This window comes from Atractosteus spatula, chromosome 3, assembly GCF_055471065.1.
Source record: "Atractosteus spatula isolate fAtrSpa1 chromosome 3, fAtrSpa1.hap1, whole genome shotgun sequence".
NCBI lineage: Eukaryota > Metazoa > Chordata > Actinopteri > Semionotiformes > Lepisosteidae > Atractosteus > Atractosteus spatula.
In genome coordinates this window covers 60,761,126-60,786,077 of record NC_142708.1, presented here as the reverse complement: position 1 = coordinate 60,786,077, position 24,952 = coordinate 60,761,126, and the positions used below count along the sequence as shown (strand labels likewise).

Genomic DNA, 24,952 nt, shown 5'->3' with positions numbered 1-24,952 from the left:
TCTTGTGATACCTGACCTAGCTCTTCTACCTCGACTACAGCTTTTGCCTTTGGGATTCGGACGCCAATCACTAGCTACTACCTACAGTCTGAGTTCCCCATAGGGTCCAACCAGGTGCTCCTAACGCCATCCTTGACAATTATAGTGCGAAAGGTACAGTGAGGTTGTTCCTTCCCACAAGCACTCAGAGTTTTCATGGCCTAAAGGATTGGTGATGGAGGCAGATAAATTACATTCTTTCCCCTTACTGGTAATCATGTTCTCTTTTTTATGTAATTATATGTACTGCAGTATGTGCTTACCCGACATCTTATAGCTTTACTGGGCTAGATAATTCAGAACTGTGAGCCATCTAAGAATCGCACATTCCAAGCTCAGTAAAAATGAGTTTCCACAGGCAGGTGGACTGATATTGTAAGAACATAAAAAAGGTTACAAATGAGAGGAGGCCGTTTGGTTGCCCGTTTGATAGTTAATAGCTATTTGAGCAGAGGGTGTCTTCCAACCTGAAGAAGCTTTTTCCTTGAAAGGAGCCAAGTTATCGGCTAAAACCTATTTTTTTATTGAATCCTGTCTATAATCTTGAAACCCCTTAGGCTGCAGCTCTTGTTTGTATTAATACTGCCACTTATCAGTTACAGAAGCGCAGTGCTGGATTAAAGTACTACGATTCAGTGAATTAAAGAGGCAACAATCAGATAACCTCTTCCACACACTGAACATAAAAACATTACAGTCAAGAGGAGGTCATTTGATAAAATGTGATGTGAAGGAGCCCAAACACCTGGTTTCTTTTTTCCTCTGGTTTGGGAAAGAGTGGTCTCTGTATGTCTCACATTGAGATTTGGAATCATACCTGCAAAATAGACAACAGACAATTTTCTTTGCACTTTCAGTTTTCTCTGTTTGCTTTAGTAACAACAGCCATACTCATGAGAAACTTGCATGTAAAATTGCTAGCTGATTGCAATGAGTTTTAACTTTCCATGTACTGTAGATGGTATCAAATCACAGCTTGTCTAAAATATTTAGTGACAACATGCTGTGTTAACATTTGTTTTCAGTGGCTTTATAACATAAGGAATGTACATTTGTCAAGTGCAGAATTTTAGTTCAACTTTGTTTTCAGTGACAAAAACATCAGATTTTGCATTTGATGTAAAATTCCAAATATATTCCTATCTGTATCATGCTAACATAAAGAAAAACCAAACTGCCTGTCTTTTCTCAGTGATTCCTAGGAAACTTGTGATACACTGTATTTTTGTTTTAATTTTGCTCTCCAATCCAGTCACATTCATTTATGCATCATGCTAGGTTTTTGTAATTATATAATAACTCCAATAAATAAAGAAGCTAATTTAAATTTTAAGCTTTCCTTACTGCTCTTTCTTGAACAATCCAAACTGATTAATTGCAAGTGTCATTCCTAAAGTACAAAAAAGCTAGTTTTTTTTTTCCCCAAGGAGATGAGTTGCATGTTTCTAGATCAACCTTCTACTTCCTATCTAAATTTTCAGTTTCATCACCTGTTCTTGTGTAGAACATTTTTTTGAGCAGTGCATGAGTTGCACAATGACTAATCTTTGGGCTGTATGCTCATAGAACAGCTTTACCAGCCTGCTTCATTTATAAAACTTGAATTTAAAAATAAACGTAAATTTTTCAGTATGTTTTCTACAAGTCCTGCAAGTACTGTAGTTTTCATTTTTGAAATCAAGAGTTCATTCTTCCACATTAGCAAACATGTTTTTGCAGCATGTTTTTGCAGTGGAAAAAACGAATGTCAACCAAATATTGCAGCTTCGGCGCTATAATAAATGTATTCATGACCTGCTTTTCAGATGTTTCTCACATGAGTTTGCTACATGCTAGCCTTATGTATAGCACTGAATAGACGTGAAGCAAACGAATGACTAATAAGCAAACAAGTCTCGATAATCAAAACCTTTGCTCCCCCACCCATTTTATTTGCAATCAACAATTTATTATTTTTTTAAAAAGGAAAAGAAACATGAAAACAATAGACAACAGAATTTTATATAAGGAGCTCAGGTACAAAGTGAATTAATAAAGTTAATCTAAAATTAGTGTTAACTCACTCCATCAGATGCTTGACCAGGAAAGCCGAGCTCAGGTCCCTGCTTCTAATATACTCAAGTCTGCAGTCTGGCAGTTGGATCACTCAAAATTGAATATATCCCTAAATGCAAATAGACTGTAATGTAATGTGACCATAATAGACTCAATGGAGAGTCTAAGAATAATTTTCATTGCAGCTTTTAAAGTCGCCAGTCAAGTTTTCCATTGCATTGCAATTAAACCTTTCAGTGAATCTTCATTAAGAACAGTAGAAATAAACATGGAAATGGTCTCAACTCACACTCACACAGTAAAAACAGATACAGTAATATACTAGCCAAGTGTTTCCAAAATGTTGCCGTGACAGAACAGTTCCAAAGCATATGAAGAAAAGTACCAGACACATCTACAGTATATTGCAGATATTAAAAGACAATTATTTGCTGATTCTTGAGCAGAACTGTATATAAGGGGTTGCATCAACTTTTTGAATAATTTTACAGTGTATTAGTTGATCAGCCAGGTTTTTTGAGGCCTTGAAGGTGTTTAGCTATGTAATTTCACAATTACGGGAAAATCACTCCCCCCATTTTTCAAACTCACTCTTGGAGTGAGCAGTTGTTGGTCTGTGATACAGAGTTGGGTGATGTGCTCCCTCAGGCTGTGGGATGCGACTACGCCATTGATTCCAACGCAGTAGAAGATCGCTGTGGTATCTGCTTGGGAGACGGCTCTTCTTGCCACACCGTTAGGAAGACTTTTGATGCGAAGGAAGGCTCAGGTAAGGCTGTATTGTATTCATTTTTTGTGCTGCTGCTTTTTTAATCAAAATTGTTTACTAATGAGACACCATTCTAGCCTGTTTGGTAGTTAGTAGTTAATTAATCTGAAGATCTTAGTCATGTGTTTCGTGAAAGAAGCCATCACATCAGCTTCAACTACATGGCTGGATAGCTTGTTCTATACTCTTACCACCCTTTGGGTAAAGACATGTCTCTTTTTTCAATTTTAAATGTGCTTAAACATGGTTTCCACTTGTGTTTTTTGCCTTGTGTTTCACTGTGATCCCACACAGCTGGAGTAAGTACGATTGTGAACAGTTTTAAAAAGAAATTCATTACATTCTTCTTGTGTAAGAGAAGACATATTTTTCAGAAACATTTTAATAATTTTAATTTAATTTTAAATAATTTTAAAAAATTAGTCCATTACACAAGTAATAGATTTGTTTTTTTTAAGTAACTTTTCTACAGAGTGATTCTGAGACTGTCCTCAGCTGTTTTCAAATGGCACACATCATGATAAACAAGGACTTGCTACTGCATTAGTTCAAAACTGGTTCCATTAATTTATTTTCCATTGCTTGCTAGCCTTTCCAAGGATTAATTCACATCTCTACCTTATCCCTGTTATTGTCCTTGCTCCTTAGCTGATAGCTTATTGTGAGGGAGCTCTGATAACCTCAAGCAGACATGCTAGTGCCAGATTTGTATTTCAACTTGCTTATCCACTGGATTATGCAAAAGCCCCCATATGGAGTTTGTCTGAACCTGAATTAATTTTAATATTGTTTGGCATCACATTATCTCTGATGTGCTTCAGTATATCAATATTCATGGGAAATAGATTATACACTCAAACAGATTACAATAAAAGATATGTTAGGCAATTAAATGCCTGCATCTTTAGATATACCTAACTGTGATATGTTTAAACATATTGTAAATAATTTCTGATTGTGTCGTTACCATGTAAACTACCAAATTATTGTGAAATCGTGAAGTTTTTAGAGTAAATTAACATGAACACAGCAGCAATAGCATCCAGTGTAATTATAAGATCTAAAGAAGACTGGGGTCACTTAAGTAATGAATTTCATTCTGTCTGTTATTTCGTGTGGTTTTAGGTTGAAATATTGTGGACATTACTGAGGCCAGTTTGCGGCCTGTTAAAATTAAGTACTGATAAGACAGAGAGTGTGTTGATTTATATTGGATATATTGGAGCCAAATTTAGGAGGCTGGTTAGTAATCTTGCTGTCATTTTTTTTTCTATCATTCCCTATTTGTCATGCCCCACACTCTCCCTCGCAAACGACGTTACATTCCCGGAACCTCTGCTTCCCAATATCATCCCTGGTTGAACCCAGCACATTCTCACATGCATCAGATTCCTCAAATTCTCACTCCCTAACCAATCATCCAATCACACCCCTTTCCTTTCAGTATTTAAACCCCCTTCGCACACCTTCCCACACTCACTATTGAGAAGCCTTTCTTAGTATTCTCCAGTGTGCGTTTCCAAACCTTTTGACTGATCTCCCGTTACGAATCTTCTGCTTCTGCCTCTTGATCTCGCCTTCTGGATTTTGCCTTTGAATTGTTTTGGATTTCTCTCGTTACCGGACCCTCTGCCTCCCTTATCGACCCAGCCTTTGGATTTTGTCTTTTGGTTTGTCCCTTTGCTACTCTGTGTCCTGTGGGATTCCGGTCACGCATAAGGATCCTTCTATTCCACGTATCGGCTCCGTGACAGAATAGTGAGCCTTATTAAAATGGATCCAGCGGACCAGAGTCAACTTTCTATTCTCCTTGAACACTCCCGGAACCTGGACCTGCTAACTACGGCAGTCCAGCAACTAGCTGACCACTTTGCACTTCCACCGTCTCCCCCACCTGCAGCTCCTGCCCCTGCACCCCCGCTTCAAACACAAACTAATCTTCTACCCCCTCTCCTCCCGGAAAAATTTGATGGTGACTCCTCCAGTTGTCAGGGCTTTCTGACTCAATGTCAGATGGCTTTCCACATCCGCCCAGACTGCTTCCCCACCGATGGAGAAAGAATTGCTTTTATGGTATCTTGCCTCTCTGGACGAGCTCTGGAATGGGCTGGACATCTCCTCTCTCGAAACGCTCCTGAGACTGCCAACTTCCACCTTTTCCAGACAGCTCTACAATCTACCTTTGGGCAGTTGCACTCTCACCACCTCATTGTTGCACGCCTCACTTCCCTTACTCAAGGATCTCGCTCTTTTCAGGACTACTCTTCCGAATTCCGTTTTCTGGCTGCTCAACTCGCTTGGGATCACAATGCCCTGATTCACTACTTCCGCCTCGGATTATCTGATGAACTCAAGGATCACGTTGTGCACCTGCCCCTGGACTTCCCATCACTTGACTCCTTCATTTCTCGAGTTTTTGAACTAGAGCTCAGGCTTCAACAGCGAAGGTCGGACAATCGAACCCCTCCCACACCCTCCCAACTGCCTTCCTTCCATAGACTGACCTCTGAGGAGAGAGATTGCCGACTTCGTGAGGGGCGATGTCTTTACTGCGGTTCCCCTGATCACCTCCGAGCCGCCTGTCCCGGTCGCCCTCCTCGTTCCTATCCACCCGCTGTTATGGCCAGTGTCGCTTCTTCCTCTCCCAGATCTGGACTCTTTCTCCCAGCCACCCTGTCATGGACTACTGGACAGACCTCTCTCTCTGCTTTTGTTGATTCGGGCTCCGAAGAGAACTTCCTAGACTCTGGACTCGCTTCGTACTGGAATATTCCCCGGTTGCCAGTCACCCAGCCCATTCGGCTCCTCACTCTTGATGGCTCCCCCCTCTCCCCTGGTCTGGTGAAGTGGCAGACCCCTCCCCTCACTCTTCGCATTGGCGCCACCCACCAGGAAGTCATTCGGTTCTTTCTTATTCAATCCCCTTCTCACCAATTGGTTCTTGGTTTCCCTTGGTTACAGATTCACAACCCACACATCTCCTGGTCACAAAGGGAACTCACAGCCTGGGGTTCCCATTGCCTTTCGCATTGTTGTCAGCTTCCTCAGAAAGTTTCCGTCTCCTGCATATCTCAAGATAACCTCCCCAATATCCCTTCCCAGTACTCGGATCTACACCTAGCCTTCAGTAAACAGAAGGCACTATCCCTCCCGCCTCATCGCCCATCTGACTGTCCTATAGACCTAATCCCAGGGGTTCTACCCCCTAAGGGCCATGTCTATTCACTCTCCAACGAGGAGACTCAGGCTATGGAAGATTATATCCAGGAGTCCTTGGAATCTGGTTTCATCCGCCCCTCTTCCTCACCTGCCTGCGCCGGTTTCTTCTTTGTTAAAAAGAAAGATGGCTCTCTCAGACCCTGCATTGATTATCGCGGTCTGAATAACATAACTATCAAGAACAGTTATCCCCTTCCTCTGATTTCATCAGCTTTGGAATCACTCCGGGGCGCCACTATTTTTTCTAAACTGGATCTCCGCGGTGCTTATAATTTGATCCGCATTTGGGAGGGTGACGAATGGAAGACGGCATTCATTACTACCCACGGTCATTATGAATACCAAGTAATGCCGTTTGGACTGGTTAATGCTCCTGCTGTCTTTCAGGGGTTCATGAATGACATCTTTAGGGATATCTTGCACAAATATGCCCTGGTATACCTGGATGATATCCTAATCTTTTCCCGAAGTCCCCAGGAGCATGTCTCTCATGTGCGCGAGGTTCTTCATCGTTTGATTCAGAACAAACTCTATGCCAAATTGGAAAAGTGTACTTTCCATGTTACCCGAATCCACTTCCTTGGCTACATCCTCTCACCCCTGGGCATTGAAATTGACCCTGCCAAGACTGAATCCATACAGAACTGGCCAACCCCCCAGAATTTAAAACAAATTCAACGCTTCCTGGGATTTTCCAATTTTTACCGCCGTTTTATTAGGAATTTCAGCTCTGTCGTCTCTCCCATTACAGCCCTGACCCGAAAAGGTCCTGATCAAGGGAAATGGACTCCTGAGGCAGACCAAGCTTTCCTCCATCTCAAGAGACTGTTCACCACAGCACCCCTCCTCCGTCACCCAGACCCCAACCTTCCATTCATTCTCGAGGTGGATGCCTCAGCCAACGGAGTCGGTGCCATATTATCTCAACGTCATGGAGAGAAGGGTATCCTCCACCCCTGCGCCTTTTTCTCCAAAAAATTGTCCCGGGCCGAGACTAATTATGATGTTGGAGACCGAGAACTACTGGCTATCAAGCTTGCCCTGGAGGAATGGAGACACTGGTTGGAGGGGGCCCTACACCCTTTTACTATTCTTAAGGATCATAAAAATCTCTCTTACCTACAAACTGCCAAACGTTTGAATCCACGCCAGGCCCGCTGGTCACTTTTCTTTTCTAGGTTCCATTTTTTCATTACTTATACACCGGGATCCAAGAACATAAAGGCTGACGCCCTATCTCGCCTCCATGATCCTCCTGGCTTTTTAGACCCTCCTGAACCTATTATACCCCCTGAGAGAATTGTGGCTGCTATTAGATGGGACCTGGAGAACCAAATCAAACGTGCACTTCACAACCAAACCGTTCCCCCCCAATGTCCTCCAGACAGACTCTTCGTTCCTGATACCATACGCTCCACTGTTCTTCGCTGGGGTCATGACTCACTATTTGCAGGTCACCCCGGTGTCAAACGTACCTTGGAATTCATCTCTAGACATTTCTGGTGGCCTTCTATGAGGACTGATGTTACTGGGTACGTGCAGGCCTGTCCCATCTGTGCCATGTCCAAATCCTCCCGTCTTAAGAAGCCCGGTTTACTCCAACCACTCCTAAACCCTAGAAGACCTTGGTCCCACATCTCAGTGGACTTTCTTACGGATCTTCCTGAGAGTCAAGGCAAAACTGCCATTATGGTCGTGGTTGATAGATTTTCGAAGTCGGCTCATTTCATTCCTCTTCCCGCCCTTCCATCTGCTCAAGACATGGCTGACCTCTTCATTCTTCAAATCTTCAGACTTCACGGCATTCCTGAGGATATCGTATCAGATCGAGGACCTCAATTCATTTCAAGATTCTGGAGAACTTTTTGCAAATCTCTTGGGACTTCCACATCTCTCACGTCTGGCTATCATCCTGAATCCAATGGACTGACGGAAAGAACCAACCAGGACCTTCTCACTTACCTTCGATCTTACGTCTCTGCTTCTCAAGATGACTGGGTCTCTCTCCTCCCCTGGGCTGAGTATGCCCATAACTCTCTCTCTTCCTCAAACCACTGGGATGTCTCTCTTCTATTGCTCTCTAGGATACCAACCCTCTCTTCTCCCGGACTCTATCCCTGATTCGGATATTCCCTGCCTCCAGACGCGCCTCACTTTCCTCAAGAGGATTTGGAGACAAGCCAGATCCGCCCTCCTGAAGACCTCCTTGCGGCAGAAGACCACCGCTGACCGTCATCGACGACCTGTGCCCAGACTATGACGAGGACAGTTTGTCTGGCTGTCTACTAGAAACTTACCCCTTAGACAGCCTTCACATAAGTTGGGACCCCATTTTATTGGACCTTTTCGCATCCTCTCCCAGCTCACCCCTGTAACCTATCGTCTTGCTCTTCCTCCAACTCTCAGGGTGCACCCCTCCTTCCATGTCTCTCTCCTGAAACCCTACCACAGATCCCCCCTCTCCCGGCCTCGGCCACCTCCACCCCCACCACGACTCATTGACGGTCTACCTTCCTACACGGTCAATAAGATCCTGGATGCCCGCTGGCTCCGAGGTCGCCGACAATTTCTAGTCGACTGGGAGGGCTATGGTCCTGAGGAACGTTCCTGGGTCTGGGAGAAAGATATTTTGGATCGCAGCCTCATTGATGACTTTGTTCGTACTCGCTCTCTGGGGTCGTCAGGAGCCGACCCTAGAGGGGGGGGTACTGTCACGCCCCACACTCTCCCTCACAAACGACGTTACATTCCCGGAACCTCTGCTTCCCAATATCATCCCTGATTGAACCCAGCACATTCTCACATGCATCAGATTCCTCAAATTCTCACTCCCTAACCAATCATCCAATCACACTCCTTTCCTTTCAGTATTTAAACCCCCTTCGCACACCTTCCCACGCTCACTATTGAGAAGCCTTTCTTAGTATTCTCCAGTGTGCGTTTCCAAACCTTTTGACTGATCTCCCGTTACGAATCTTCTGCTTCTGCCTCTTGATCTCGCCTTCTGGATTTTGCCTTTGAATTGTTTTGGATTTCTCTCGTTACCGGACCCTCTGCCTCCCTTATCGACCCAGCCTTTGGATTTTGTCTTTTGGTTTGTCCCTTTGCTACTCTGTGTCCTGTGGGATTCCGGTCACGCATAAGGATCCTTCTATTCCACGTATCGGCTCCGTGACACTATTATAGATGCCAATTGCAGAAATTATATTGTCTTTGCAGCAGTCCCAAACTACCTTCTTATCTTATATGCTATTTGTCTTTTTACATGTCAAGGCTATATTACTATAACAGATTTCAGACTGATCTTCCCAGTTATTTATTATTGTGCCTGCAATCTGTTCCAAATTTATCGACCCCTATGTTATCGAGAGAATTCAATCTGATCATATCTTCCGCTTTCCCATGTAACCTTGACTTGCTTCCTGTCTCATTTCGCTTTAAAATTCTCCTGCTGTTCTGCAGTGGTTGAGTTCCACAATATCTGCCACTCACGTCCCACTTAGCTGCCTGCATTTGTCTTCTCCAGCCTTGGAACAGATTAACTGCTTGTCCTAAAGAGCCAAAACAGATCACAGTCATAGTCTGAAGAAGGCAGTTTTAGCTTTTTTGTACTTCTATGCATTTTAAATTTAGACTGTTATCTTAATTTATTATAAGTCTAACTTCCATAACTTGCAATTCGTTCATTATTGCTTATTTGTTCCAACTTTGTATTTTTGGATTAGACAGGACTATTTCTATTTTTTTCTTCTTCTAAAAGGTCCATATTAATTTTTGAAAATAGTACAAGGAAGGTCTGAAATTAGATCATTGGACCCATCTAGCTCGTTTGCTTGCTAGTAGCTAATACATACAGTATAAGGAACTTTTAAGTCATTTTAAGGACCCCACTGTAAGCATTCTGTATTAAATGCATTTCTTCTTAGTATCCACTTGTGGCCTCTGGTTTGTGTTGTTCACCATAAAGAAGTCCACTGGGTTGGCTTAAACAATTGCTCTGAGGTGTTTGAATTCCTTATTCATATCCCCTAATAGTTTTCTGTTCAAATCTAAAGGGATTTTATAACACCGATTTTGGGATCTTAATCAATGGATCTTAATTTTCAAGACCTCTTATTTCATAGATTGGAACTGCAGTTTAGATTTTACCTTGTTTTTGTTGCAGCACTCAGGGCCCTGTACAGTCTCCTTCTGTAGCCTCATTAAGTTTAAGTGCTTGCTTTATGCTTGCTTTATTGCACTCCTGATTAGAAAACTGTTTACTAATGAGCTTCACTTCTATGAACTGATACATAAAACACACGTCAAGTGTGTTCTCTGAAAATCTTTGAATTTCCGTCTGTGGTTTGCAAAAGATACAAATTCTTGAATGCAATAGACTCATTGTATCATACTTATGATATAAAAAAACATCACAAAGAAAACTATTTTTAAGCAAAAAGTATTTGCTAGTGAAACACACCTAACCAGAAGAGCTTACAGATAAATATTAGTGATTTCTAATATGAAATGATAATAATAGCTTTGTATAACTGTTTAGCCTTGGGAAAAGTGTCTTTTGTGTGTATTCAAGCTTCTTAAAGCTGCATAGAAATAGTACAGTGGTGTGATGTTTATCACTGCTGCCTCACAGCTCTATGGTCCTGGGTTCAACGTTGGCCTCAGATGTGTATCTGTATTTTTATGTTCTTATTGTGCAGGTTTCCTCAGGTGCTTCAGTGTCCTCCCATCTCAATCAGCAACAGATTAAGACTTAACAGAACAGGCAAAGTGCCTTCTGATCTTGATAATTTGTTCAATTAGCCAATTAAGTTCACAGGTGGAATGAAAACTGGGGTTTCTCAAGGCATTAGAGGAAATAATTGAAGACTTTAGTACAGTCTATCTAGTTGTGTACAGGTCGGTACTCTGTAGTTGTTGCTTGTCATTTTGTGGAACGTGTTACCTTTTTTCTAGATGCCTACTATATATAATTGGATTGGTTGTGTCTGAACTAGAGATCACAAAAAGTCCTCTGTGATCCATGATGCATGACTGTTCCTACTCTTACATGTACATTAAAACAGTTATCTTTTCTTAGAAAGTGTAGGCTTTCCAAAACCTGATGGAAAATTTCATTTAATATCTTTGATTAACAAGCATATTGCTTCACCAGACTATTTTGAATAGACCTGTAAATGCACCAGTTTCACTTATTTCAAGCTCATTTGCTCATTTCCATAGGGGATTTATCTCACTTTGCTTCCATTATTCTGTAGCAAATCTGATTTGAGGTGAAATGTGACTCATCTGACTAAATCTGTCCAAGTGCAGTGTCACTGTAAACCATAATTTCACCTACAAAGCTAGTCATTAAAATTACCCTAGGCCAAAATGATGAGGTGTAGTTTCTTGCCAGTAAAGGCTAGAAAAAATACTTCTACAGGTAAAAAGGAGAAAATTAATATTCCTTGTCTGAGACATTGCTTGAAGTCCAGGTGGAGAACAGAGATTATGTCCCTTCACGTTTGGTGTGAAGACTGTATTATTCAGTCTGTTTCTAACATCCACCCTTGACTTAAATTCAGTGGTGGAAATTCAAAGGCCTTAAATGCAATGGTGGAAATGTTACAGTATTTATACATATATTCATCCTACATAACCCCCCTCCCCACTAGTTAAAGTCTATAAATATACTGCATCTATAAGTGCAAGTGTTGTTGTAGTTTGATTTCAAACAGATTTTATTCTTGGCAACAACTGCATTTTTAAAGATGTTAGAAAAATGTTTTAAAGCATTTCAGGGTATCTCTGCACTAAATGTCTTTTTTATTTGTGATAGGGTTTGAAAAGCTTTTTAGAGTACTCGATATGAGACTGTTGCATGAACCCCACATCAGTTAACATGTGCATTGACATTCAGTCTGATTTTTAATCAGGGAAATACTCTACAGTCCTTTGCTGGCTGAACTTTTATGAGATCACCAGGGAAAGTGAGGCTTTTTGCTTGACTGGGGCTAATGAAATCATTGGCCATGTGCCTGGCCAGATACACCTCAGGAGTAAATAAACACTAGTACAGTATGTGCTGTGAGTATACAGTATAGGGACAAAGGGAAGCGGCTTACTCATACTAAGGCTATTCAACTTCTTGCTTAATTGTTATTTGACTTTTGAATTTTTTCCTTATTTCCTTTAAATTTTATAATCAGGGCAGTTCACATAAAATTCTCAACTTGGCATTTAATCATTGCTACACCACCACTAATACTATAACGTTACTATTAATAATCAGAAGGAACCAAAGAAAGAACAACAAAAAGAAGAAAGAACAAGAAGAAGAATTAATATATTATTTCCTATATTTGATTCTTACTGGTATCTATTAATAAGGGCACTTTGGTTGAAACTGGCCTTGATTAATGGACATTTTCTTTTTCATTTGTTTTTGTGCCCAGGATAGACTTTATTTCTTAGTTTAGAATCAACAGTTTAGATTTTATTTTATACTCCTACCTTGATTTGGAAACCCTTACTGTAAATTAATTTAGCTTGAAACCTTTGTACCAACGGTGTAGCGATGAATACAAGATGCACGTGTGTCCTCTGAAGAGTCCTGTCCACATCTTACACGCTGGAAGCCTACACCCCAGACAGCACAGCTCAGAATCAGAAACACGGGCTGATGTAGGTTTTAGGAATAATAGTGCAGGTTCAAAGGTGCAGGCTTGGACCAGATTTAGGTGTGCAGCTTCTAGATTAGGGAACCAACTTCCCTCCAAATGAGAGCCTTGACTGGTTGATCCTCTCAGGTGTCTGAGATTGAAGATTAATATTCTCTCTCACATGCAGGTCATATATGCTCCTGTAAATTTGAGGTCTGTTGTTTTTATTCATATACTATGAGCTGCATATTGCATCAGTTTGAGAAGATGTGCAGCTCTCACTGTGAGTTCATAGGGATCATTGTTACAAATGGGACAAGGATATCCAGGGATCTCAAGAACACCTAACACCAATGTAACATATCTAGTGGCACCTGCACTTGGGATAATATTCCCAATAATGGTCCAATGTGAAACTGTGCTTCTGTTCAAGCACAGGACTCAAACTGTACTTCAAATAAACATCATTACTAGTAGAGTCTTTTAAAAATTAATGGATTTATTGATTAAGTGTATGAAATGATCTTTTGCTTTTTTTGTAAATGTAAGGTGTTTGTTATTCTTATTAATAACAAGATAAATGTTATCCAGTTTTGCTTACAACATGTGTTTTGTTACTTTATCAACTTGTGATGGATATGGCATCATTTGAGATGTGAAGGCATTGAAAGATGCATCTATCATCCATTTTGCTCCATTTTACTATTGACGGATTGAAGGGTTTAGGCATAACCATATAATCCCACTGGCTGCAAGTGTTTTCTGCAGAAAAAACTTTTAGTTTTCTCCCTTTAATTTCCTATTGATGACTTGTTGGCTTGAAACACTCTGACAGCAGCATTATTTTGTTATGGTGTAACATGCTTTCTCTATTATTGAAGCCACTTTAAAGTGTGATTTCCAGGAGTTAAAGGATAGTTGGGTCAGGTATTTTAGTGTGAGGGGGGTCTCCAGGGGAAACCATTTTACATATAATTGTGGTACTCAGTGGCCGATAGGTGGCATTGTTGCCCGTGTTTCATAAATTCCAGAGGGTGAAGAGAGAATGCACTTTATTTTACATGAAAACTTAACCAGAGATCCTCTTTACACTAGTGATAGTGGGGCAATATGGAGGATGAACTGTGTGTGTGCGCCCATTTTGTTAATCAAAGGAAGAACCTTCTTGGCATTCTTGGAGTTTAATAGAATAATTTTTAGTTTAATGTTCCGGCTACAGAGGACAACCCAGAGACAAATCTCCACTTGAGAGATAATGCATAACAGTTACAAGAATCTAAGAGAGGTTACAAATGTGAGGGGGGCTGCTCGTTCAGTAATCAATAAGTGAAATCAAACATTTGTCTAGGCAATCGCCTGGCTTCCAAGTGTGAAATAATTTTCCTTGTTTGACCACATCCCTTAGGATTTGCTTGGACACTATCCCCTCCCCATCGTCTTTGTCATCCTGTGAAGAAATGTAGCTCCCTTAACCTGCATTAGTACAATAATCTCCCGAATTTCTTCAATTATTCTTCTTACTCTTCTACGAAATGTTTAATATGTATAATATGACGTTATGGTGTTATGGTGAATAAAACTGAACACAGTATTCTAAATGCATTGTACAGCATAACATAACATCCCATGGACTTAAATTCTACTCCTTTTTCCATATACTTTATATGTCAAATGTATTTGTCAACACTATTTTGACATATATAAATATATGTGGAATTTAAATCTTTACAAAGTTGTCGTGATTAAGTATACCACAGCACATACAATATTTGATTGATTAATTCTCTGACCCTCTCAGGTTTTGTCAGTGATGTCAGTGATCAAAGAATGGTATAGTGATGGTTTGGCAAATGGTAGATAAAATTGTGCACAGGGTGTAAAGGGACTCCTTGTTTTTTTTTTGGGATTGAGGAGATTTCGGCATGTAGGTCTATAAAGTGCTTTGAGCAGAAGTTTGTCAAATGACCTTGCCAAGGAGTGCCAATCATTTTTCAGCAGCTCCATGGCAGTTTGTTTCTGTCAGAGAGTTTGGTGTTCACAAACAGAGGAGAGCTCTATGCACACTTAGAAATGATCATGTGCAGAACACAAATCTCTGTATGAAAGAACAAACCGATTGCAGACTTTTTTTTTAATTTTGCTTTTACACATAATCATAGTATTTCTTTAATTCACAATTAGAGGCATTTCTACATTTGTGAATAAATGAGACAATAAATTAACTATATTAGAAAAATGACTGTGTGAGACTGGAAATAATTATGCCTTTATGAGAATATTTATCCATATAAGAACCTGGTTTCTCTATGCAGTGATCTGCAGACATCTTCAACTAATGCAAATTGTTTCACATTTTGTTGCTTTACAGTGCTTTCAAATTAGAATTTCTATGTAGAATCTCAACATAGATAAACCTAGGAATGCATTTAGAATATAAATAAGCAAGATTATCAGAGAAAAACAGACAATTCTTATTTGCATAAATATTCAGCACTTTTAGTACAGCAGGCCTAAATCAGCTCAAGTGCAAATTAATTTTTTGAAAGGTCACGAGATTACTAAAATAGTAATCTATTTTAGATATTTCAAATTTCCACCTAGGCATAATCAAAGTGGTTTAACTTGTAAATAATTTCCCTCAGGTACAGTATATAAAGACTTTCAAGCTGCAACTCACACAGTAATCCAACAAAGTAGTCTTGAAGACCAAATAAGTCAGAAATACAGTGATAGAGAGGCACAGACACCATTTGTATAAGGTCACCATCCCAAACCAAGCAGTCGAACAGGCAGGAAACTGGTTAGGGATGCCACCTAAAGCCAACAATGTCTACCAACTACTTACCTCAACATCTACAGTAAACACTTACAGTATGCAACTTATACATTTAATTTTGTACTTTTTTTTTTCATTGTACAGTCAGTTTGTATTTGTCAAATATATAATTCAGTGTGGTTTACATGCCGACTAGCATGTAAAACAGTGTTTTTATTTAACTTTGCAATAGGATCGTGCGAATCAGAGTGAAGGTGATAACTGCTAGAAATTCTTCGAAATGCCTTATTTTCAGAGCTTTGGAGGTGTATTGAGTTTATTAAACGTGTGGTCAGATTATGGTGAGGATTTGATTTGAGCTGCCTGGGTAATTGTTGAGCACGTCAGTATTATCAGTCCTTACAGTCTATCCTGAAAATGAAACCCTGATTATGAGGTGCTTTGTCAACATTATGACTTTGTGATATTCATTTTTTCATTACCTGTAGGTTATGTGGATGTGGGCATGATCCCAGAGGGTGCAAGGGATATTGTAGTGAAAGAAGTGGAGGAAGCAGGGAATTTTCTGGTTCTGAGGAGTGAAGATCCGGAGAAGTATTACCTAAACGGCAATTTCATCATCCAGTGGAATGGAGAGTACCTGGCGGGAGGAACAACATTTTACTATGAGCGAAAAGGGAACCTGGAGAATCTCACCTCCCCTGGCCCAACACGAGAGCCTGTGTGGTTACAGGTAAAACTGGGGGAGCATGAAGACCTTGTGGTTCTGGGGCTTGCAAGTGCCTCAAGCAGCCAGGTTCCTCATTTGCTTAGCATACTGGGCTTTCAGACCAGAGGTCTCCAATCCAGTTAGTCTTATACTTCACCCTTAAGCCCCTGTCTCTAAAGATTGGAAATATTTGTGAGATTGGTTAAATAAGCAGGAAATTTGCTAAGTTAAGGAAACTCTGGTCCTTGAGTGATGAACGAAATTTGTTGCATATTGTTGCTCGTTTACTGATAATTAAAATGTTCACCTGTTTGAATTCTCACAGCTAAATTGCTCTGTTTTTGAATTTGGAAGATGTAATCATCACCTACCACACTCCTCTTTAGACTGCAGTCTCTGTCTTGTGGTGTTTTAGGTTTGTGTGGTGACTATGCATATGATGGTTTGAGAAGTGTCTTTGTCGAGTAGAACTATTACTTCTGAATGGCGAGTGTTATATCTACAACTTGGGTATTTGATAGATAGCCACTTCAGGAAACATTGTGAGAAGAAAAATAGCTAAGTCAGAGCAAAAATTTGAAAAATAAGTTAATTTCTGGTATGTTCTGTAGAATTTGGGTGGCTAGCTGTGATTCTTTTCAGCAACTAAAGGTAAGCTAAACCTAATATTTTGTATGTAAAGTAGATGGTAAAAGGTATCAATAACTTACTTCCACAGTCTGTTGGTTTGGTACTACAGTAATCCAATCAAATACTGCTCCTGCTTAGATATACAGTGCTTTTTACTGTGAGCACTTCAGCTGCTTTCATAATGAGAAGCACCTAGAAGCCATGCTGGTACCAGTGGTTTGGTTAACAGGAAAGCTACAGCAGGTAACCCTTGGAAACCTATGCTGTGTGTAAGACAATCAACTATCAGTTTTGTTTTCTAGCTGCTGTTCCAAGAACAAAACCCTGGGATAGAGTATGAGTACACGATAAGAAACAGTCGTGTGAAAGGAAATGACATCAGTGTTCTAGAGTATAAATGGAAGTATGGTGCCTGGACTGACTGCAGTGCCACATGTGGAACAGGTAAATCCAAGGCGATTTGAAATACTCAGATAATGTTCCTCTTTGATGTTGACTACAGGACTCAACAACTCTAATTCTTAGAGGCCATTGCCCTGTGTATTTTGTAGGACTCTTTATATCGCAAACAGTTTAGGATGTTTATGTTGGTCCAATAAAGCTATAAATGGTCTAGTTTGTGTTGTTAATCATCATTAGAACCTCCTGGATGATGTTGTTGAGGATCAGGCTTATAGAGACTGTGCATTCATTCATAGAGATACGTATTATAACTTATATTGCTGAATCATTAATTGAGACACACCCTACATTAATAAGGATTAATATAGGTATTTGAACAAGTCAGACTTCAACTAAAACAACAAGATCCCTGATGGAAATGTGTTAATTGCAAGATATTGTCTGTGTTTTTGCTTCATTTTGCTTGTTTCCTGTTAGGCTTTCAGCGGCAGCCTGTGCGATGTTTTGAGACAGAGACTGGAGTTGTAGAGGAGACGCTTTGTGATCCAGACACAAGACCATTAGACCGGCAGAGAAAATGCAAGACTATGGACTGTCCAGCAAGGTACACTGTAAATCATAAAACAAAGTATACTGTCAGCTCTCCACTAAGCAACTCTCTGTTAAGCTCTTTTTAATCAACAAATATGGTCAAAAAGTGTGGGCTCTGACCTGTATTCCAGCTACTGGTGTTTTGAATCTGAGCTGTGTCTTTAAGTGACTATGACCAGGAATGCCCGTGTGGTAGTGTACAATTGGGGAGGGTGGGCTTGACTCAGCTAGGGGTCCTCAAATTGCCAGTGAGATAACAGTCCTTGTAAACATTCCCATTGCCATCAGTGGGAACTGCAGTGCTCCTCCAGTCAATGTCTTCTGTGAGCACTGCAGGTCTGGTGATGTGAATGCAAAATGGATTTGCTGAAAACTGCAGGTCCCAGAGGAAAGCACACAGTTTTTTTTTATTTTCCTTCCTGTGGTGGTGCAAGTTACTCATGTGTGGGGGACATTTCAAATTGGATGATGAAAAACTAACTCAAAATAATTAGAGATCACAAATTTTAGAAAGAAAATGACTCTGAATTCGTAAGTCTAAAACTAGGTATTACATTCCCAAGGCACATGACTTGTTGAAAGTTCTCTAGCTTTCTCACACATACATTTTTATTCATTACCTAAGGCAAAACAGCACATTGCCTTTTCTCAAAGGAAAGAGTCACACAGATCCAAACTCAGCTGCAGAATTTCTTATTGGGAGTTCTGTCTGTCTGAGGTGAAGATCCTGCATATTGGTTATTATACAGCGCCAGATAATTTGCTTTCTTAAACATTTATATTATCATTATTGTTAGATTTATACAAATGAAATGTGTTGTTTCGCAGTGGTCAGGAAGTCAGTAATGGATTAATTGTACTCATGCATAGGTTTGTGAGTGCAGAGGCAAGCCTGAAGAATTAATTGTAAGGCATTCATTTATTATTATTATTATTATTATTATTATTATTATTATTATTAGGTTGGTTCTTTGGTTTGTTCTAAACTTTAAGATATGTGAATCAGGAGTTGAAAATGACACACAATGGAAAGAAATCATTTTGAAAATCCCCTCTCCTTGCTACTTCCAGGTGGTGGGTTGGAAGCTGGCAGCTGTGCTCTGCAACGTGTGGGCCGTCTGGTGTGAAGAAACGCACTGTGCTGTGTGTGCGCACTGTTGGAGAAGAAGAGCGTGTTCTCCCTCTTACAGAATGCAAACATCTCCTGAAGCCCAAGTCCCTTGTGCCGTGCAACAGAGAGGTGCTCTGTGGCCCCGAATGGGCTGTGGGGAACTGGAGCAAGGCACGTACTGACCCTCTCTGAGCTGTCTTGTGTGTTGTGAGAAAGTAAGCCAGTCTCAGCATCCAACTGCTAAAAGTTCAGCTATAGTATTATTTCAAGCGAAATAAACCCTCGGTGGATTTATTGTTTGCTCTGACCTTTATAAGGTCTTTTCTTAGAAATTGCTGGACTCCAATTTGTGCTGGTAATAAGTTTTTTTTTAACAATTGTTAAAACTGTTGTCTGGCTATATTTTTTGCTAGAAAAGGTCACACTATAAAACGAAAAGTAAAAAAAAGTATAATAGCTGAGAAATATCAATTTTTCCAATACGACACAAGAAGATAAGTAAAACATAACTGTGGATGGCTGATAAAACTTTGTCACTGTCTATATGTGCAGGTCTTATCAGATTCTATTGAAATTGTCGTATTAGATCTCCTTGGTACAGTAAAAGATGTTTTACTTTTGCTTACCGTGGGTTGCATACAGTCATCCTCTGCTGGTTTTCACCTACCCACTGACTATTTTGCAAACACACATGACCCTCTTTGTTTAACCCTGAGAATTCCAGAAGGCAGCTTCTTGTTCGTCATCAGTCTTTGATTTTCACAGAGTGTGACCAGCCCACACCCACTACATGTGAATTGTTGTTTAGTTGTTGCATTTTATATGCAAGGGTATCGCAAATATCATTGCAATGTGCAAAAACAACAAGTAAGTCACAAACTTTCATTTATGGTACTGTGTTACCACTCTGTTTTGGATGGGTTCCCAAGCTATTGTTCAAATCCCAGCTGTTATTTATTCCCTGCCATCTTCTTGACCCTGTCTTTCAGAGGGATGCAAGGAGAATAAGGCAGAGGCCTGAAGAGCAGTCTTTTTCAAAGTGCTACAGTAATGGTTATCTGAATTCTCAGTTAGCTACAGTAGTTTATAAAACTGCTGCTCATACTGTATTTTTACCTTCACAAAGATAACATGACTGTTTTTTGCTTTTAAAAATCTTTTAAAACCAAGCCTTCGGCAGTTGAGTTGATCTAAATCTCAGTCTTATTTTTTGCCATTCCAAATATATCTTGAACTTAATGATTCCCAGTCACTAAACAGCACTGAGGAGACCCCTACAGGTAGGCTTTGACAAAGGTGAAGCAGGCATGGTAGATAAATTAATTAAATATATATATATATGTTATAATATTATTATTAACAACTATTAATAAAGTCAATATTGTAAACATCAACAGTTTTATAACTAATTTGCAAAATACATTTTTCTTCATTAATATTGACTTTTCCTTTTTTATTCTTAGTGCTCTGTCTCCTGCGGGGGAGGTGTGAGGTCTAGATCAGTTAGCTGTGTCGCAGTGGCCACAGAAAAGTGTGACCCATCAAAGAAGCCCCATTCCAAGCTTCTGTGCAGCCTACAGAGCTGCCCCTCAAGCCGGAGGACATTCCCCCCTTCATTTCTGAAATTCCGGAAAGTCTTCACAAAGAGCTCCCCCAACAATGGAACTCGTAAGCCAAGTTCAACAACTCTCCAGCCAGATCCAATGACAACCACCCCAACCTCTACATGGACTACAACAGCTATGACTATCACCAGTCCATCTGTTGTGACCAGCGTCCTTTCTATCTCCACATGGGCAAATCCTATTGCAGAAGATACTGTCGACAGTGAGGATTACTATTTCAACTTTATTGTAGTAAAAAATGGAAGCACAAAGGACATCCCTAAGCTCTCTCGAGATAGTATCACCAATCGCAAGGACCCTGAGCCAAATAATGATCTGGACGAGGATCATGGGAGTACCCCTGACATCATATTTGCAGATAAGCATGTGAGATATACTCCTGGATATGACTACGTAACGGATGATTCCACTTTGACCCGAAAAGAGACAGATGAAGGAAGCCCACACAAAGGCATAAACTCTTCCAGGGATCTTTACAGAACTACTGCTCCAACACCTTATACCAGTCACAGCCCTTTGGCCAGGACCACGCTTCCCTATCACAGAACTGTTTCAATGGGCAAAACCCATATTAAAACAGGTAACAAATGGTTGACAAGGACGGCGACCATGTCACCCATTAGATATGGAACAAAACTGACAACTCCCACTACATCTTGGATGCCTCACTCTGAAACAGAAAAGATCCATTCAGCTGTCACTGTTTATCCAACAATTAAAGTCTTGAAAGAGCACTTTAAGAAGGCATCTGATCCATGGGCAACAAGAAATGCCACTGCAGCTCCAGAAGTCTATGGCTCTAGAGATGGACATTTCCTCAGCTTTACAGGAAACTATGAAAACATCCACGGCAAACCTCACATCAGCAGGAATGCTCACTGGGTCGTTGGAAACTGGAGCGAGGTGAGTTTTCATATTTCATTTCCTTTCTTTGGCCTTCAGCCTGTTGTGGTTGGATGGGGCCTCAGAGAATGAAGAGAATGAAGGAGAAAGGTAAGCATTTGTTCACACTTTAGTCTTCAGGAGATTCAGTGTGCTGATGTGCATTGGCTGACATGGCTGACATTGTGCCTTCGTTGACATGTGTCTTGAGTACATGTGAAACACGTGACAATGCAGTGCATTTATCCGTCGCACAGCTTTACAGGCTCATGCTTTTGTGTAAAAATTAGAACTGAAAATCTTTTTGTATCAAAATATTGAAACATTTCAGATGATAAAGCAACTTGAAAGTTTAGTTTTTCATTATGAAATAATTTTGCATTATTTTGAAATATAACAAGACTTGTGAGTTTCCTTTTGTTTATGTACTTCTGTTTCAATCATACGTACAACTTTTCTTTCTATTCTGCTACTGTTTTTCTTTTGCTCATTGTATTTGTGTCCTTGTTGATGTCCTCATGCAGCTTGCCCAGACTGACAAGAAGAAAAAGCAAATGACAGAGAAACATGAGGCTGGCTACTCTATTGTTATTCACTCAAGTCTTGAAATCTCCATTTTGCACACATGTATATGGGAAACAAACAGCAAAGGAAACACAGTTCTCTTGACTTATAACACATTTCTTCAAAATGAGCCACAACTGCTTTGCCAAACTGGGAAGACTAGCTTTGATAAAGAGTACCTTGTTCCTCTGATAGTGTTCCACGACCTGTGGACTGGGTGCAGTCTGGAGAACAGTTGTGTGCAGCACTAATAAGGATTCAGACTGTGAAAACATCAAAAGGCCTGACCCAGCCAGAAGGTGCCATCTCCGCCCATGTGCTGCCTGGAAAAGTGGAGAGTGGAGTAAGGTGAGAGAGGCTTTTCCTGATGTGAATCTGTCCACAGAGAGGCCAACTGGAGCAACACAAATTCAATTAGCTGCATTGCACTTGTTCGGTCCCCTATAGGCACCTCCTGATATTCTGTCTGTTTCGAGAGAGAAATGGTATTTCATTAAAACCACTTTGAAAATATAAAGAGGTGTCTGGTGTAAACTGTGTTTTTCAAGTGTACCCTCCGGTTTCACAGGTCATTCCCAGGCAAGTTGTTTTTCAGAAAGTACATAACAGTATTTAATAGTTTACAAATAAACTACTGGAATTATTATAATCAACTATGTTTCTAAGTCTGTATCACTTGTGTTTATGGTTAATATTTTTTGTACATTATGGGCCCTATCCATGGTTCCTAAGCAAACTTTTTTTCAAAGTTTGAAATGAAGACGTTTTACAAATGTGCGTTACTTCCTAGACCAATTTGTTTGAATTTATGATACACAATGGGTACCTGTTCCTTTTTTGTTATATTATCATCTCTAAAATGAATAGTATATGCATTTATAACATCAAAAAGTGTTTTACGTTGATTTTGTGACTTGTGCTGAGAATAGTGAGAACCTCTCCACCCCCCATTCCTTTCTGTTCATTTCCACTACATGGAAGTACATTTGAAACTGAGAACAGGAGGCATTTCTTTACCCAAAGGTTTGGAGTAGTGTGGAACAAGCTGCCCAGCCATGTTCTTAAAGCTAATACCTTGGCATCCTTCAGAAAACCGCTGGATGACAACTAACTTCTAAATGGGCTAGATGGACCGGAGGTCTTCCTCTTGTTTGTAAGCTCTCTTATGTTCCTTGCAGTGTTCAGAAGGCTGCACAGAGGCCACAAAAGTTCGTGACGTGCAGTGCATAGACACTCAGAGCAAGCGACAGCTGCGCCCTTTCCACTGCCAAGCCCTGGCTTTCAAGCCCTCTGTGTCTGCTCCTTGTAACCATCAGCGCTGCTTGGAATGGCGCCTGTCACCATGGAGCAAGGTACTGCTGCCATTTATCCTTTCACTACCCACAGTCCCTGTACTTCCAGTTTTTGAACTGTACCAAAAATAGCTCATACTGAGGATAAATGACTCCATTAGCATTTCATGCCTGTTTTGACAGATGGATGAATTCACGGTTATCGAACTGTTATTTGTTAAATTATTCATTGCTTTAGTTTCCTAAATTGTTGGTGGTCATAGGCCACATTCCACAATGAAAAGGATTTTCCCCACGGTGCCTTTGTTAAAATTGCCTCGCAGTCCTTCATAAATGAACAACTTAATTTAAGCTTCTGTTTATCAGGACTGTTTGAGTCAAGGAATGCTTTTTGATGTCAATTTAATCTTTATCGTGTGAGAAAATGTGAAGAAAAAGGCTTGTGGTATACTAAGGATGTGGATTATGTAGTACCTCCTGTGTTTGTGTCATATAACTTCAAAGGCTTACATTGTTCTGTAATAAACTGTGTGAAGCAGAACTTAATTTAAGTTCTCATAAAATATATATAATATATAATATATATATATACATATGACAAAATATGTCAGGATTTGAGAACTAATATTCTTTCAAGTTCTCTATTGACTAAAATGTTTGAAAGGTTTAATGTACAGTATGAATCCTGTTAAAATCAATATATCAATATCGTCTTCAAAATTTAATTTAAAATGTAGAGCTTTTTAACTCTGAGGAAAAAAGATCAGACACCAGTTTTACTATTCAACTGAAGAGCTGCTGGCTTGTTTGACACAAAATACATATTAATTCTGTGAATTTTTTAATGTCTTTTAGTGCTCCAAGAGCTGTGGACCTGGCCTGCGAGAACGCCTTGTATACTGCCCCGAGTACAATCGCTGCAACTTGAAAGAAAGGCCGAGCAGCACTGAGCCTTGCAGTGAACGTCTCTGTACCAAGTGGGTTGCTGATGCCTGGGAAGAGGTAATTTACACACAGAGCAGCTGTGAAGAGTGCTAGTCAGGCTGGGGTTTACCTAACTCCCAGCACCTGCATGTGGTAAGGCCGGTCCCACATGTACAGGAAGATTGATCATCTCCATTGATAATTGATATTGTTTTCCCTTGTTCAAACTGGGACTGTGGAAACAAGAGCAGCTCTTTTTTGGGGGTGGAAGCACAAGGCTTGATTGAAAGCTAGTCTGTACATGAAAAGCATACACACAGAACTCCTTGTGCATGCATGGGTTGTGCTCTTCTGTAAAGACGTCAATAATTTAGCATTGAAACTTGGACTTAGAACATTTATTGACTCTATGTTTATTTTATGTTGGCTATAAATGTATGTTGGGGTCACAAACTAGGTGAATTGGCTTTTCCCTACCCTAGTTAATCACTGCATCTCTAACTGATGGATAAATAATTCTATGGAAATAATTATTAGATCTAAACTAATATTAAAGGATCACCTATATGGAAATAGTATCTTAGGGGGTAGTCAATACAGATTTAGAAATGGTAGTCCTTCCCTAACCAATTTATGAATAATTCACAGAGCATATGCTATAGTGTATTTAGATTTTCAGAAGGTTTTTGATACTGTTAACCATAAAAGATCAATTCTCAA

At 40.1% G+C, this 24,952-nt stretch overlaps 1 protein-coding gene across 1 annotated transcript in view; it reads left to right on the top strand.

The window, feature by feature from the left end:
* The window catches only part of adamts12 (ADAM metallopeptidase with thrombospondin type 1 motif, 12), a 152,860-nt gene that overhangs the window by 103,252 nt on the left and 24,656 nt on the right, over positions 1-24,952 (top strand). The window contains exons 14-22 of the mRNA XM_088911721.1: positions 2,743-2,863; positions 15,991-16,235; positions 17,144-17,285; positions 17,721-17,847; positions 18,906-19,116; positions 20,409-21,473; positions 22,212-22,364; positions 23,195-23,368; positions 24,164-24,310. Coding sequence (XP_088767847.1) covers positions 2,743-2,863; positions 15,991-16,235; positions 17,144-17,285; positions 17,721-17,847; positions 18,906-19,116; positions 20,409-21,473; positions 22,212-22,364; positions 23,195-23,368; positions 24,164-24,310 — 2,385 coding nt within the window. The remainder of the gene's footprint in view (positions 1-2,742; positions 2,864-15,990; positions 16,236-17,143; positions 17,286-17,720; positions 17,848-18,905; positions 19,117-20,408; positions 21,474-22,211; positions 22,365-23,194; positions 23,369-24,163; positions 24,311-24,952) is intronic.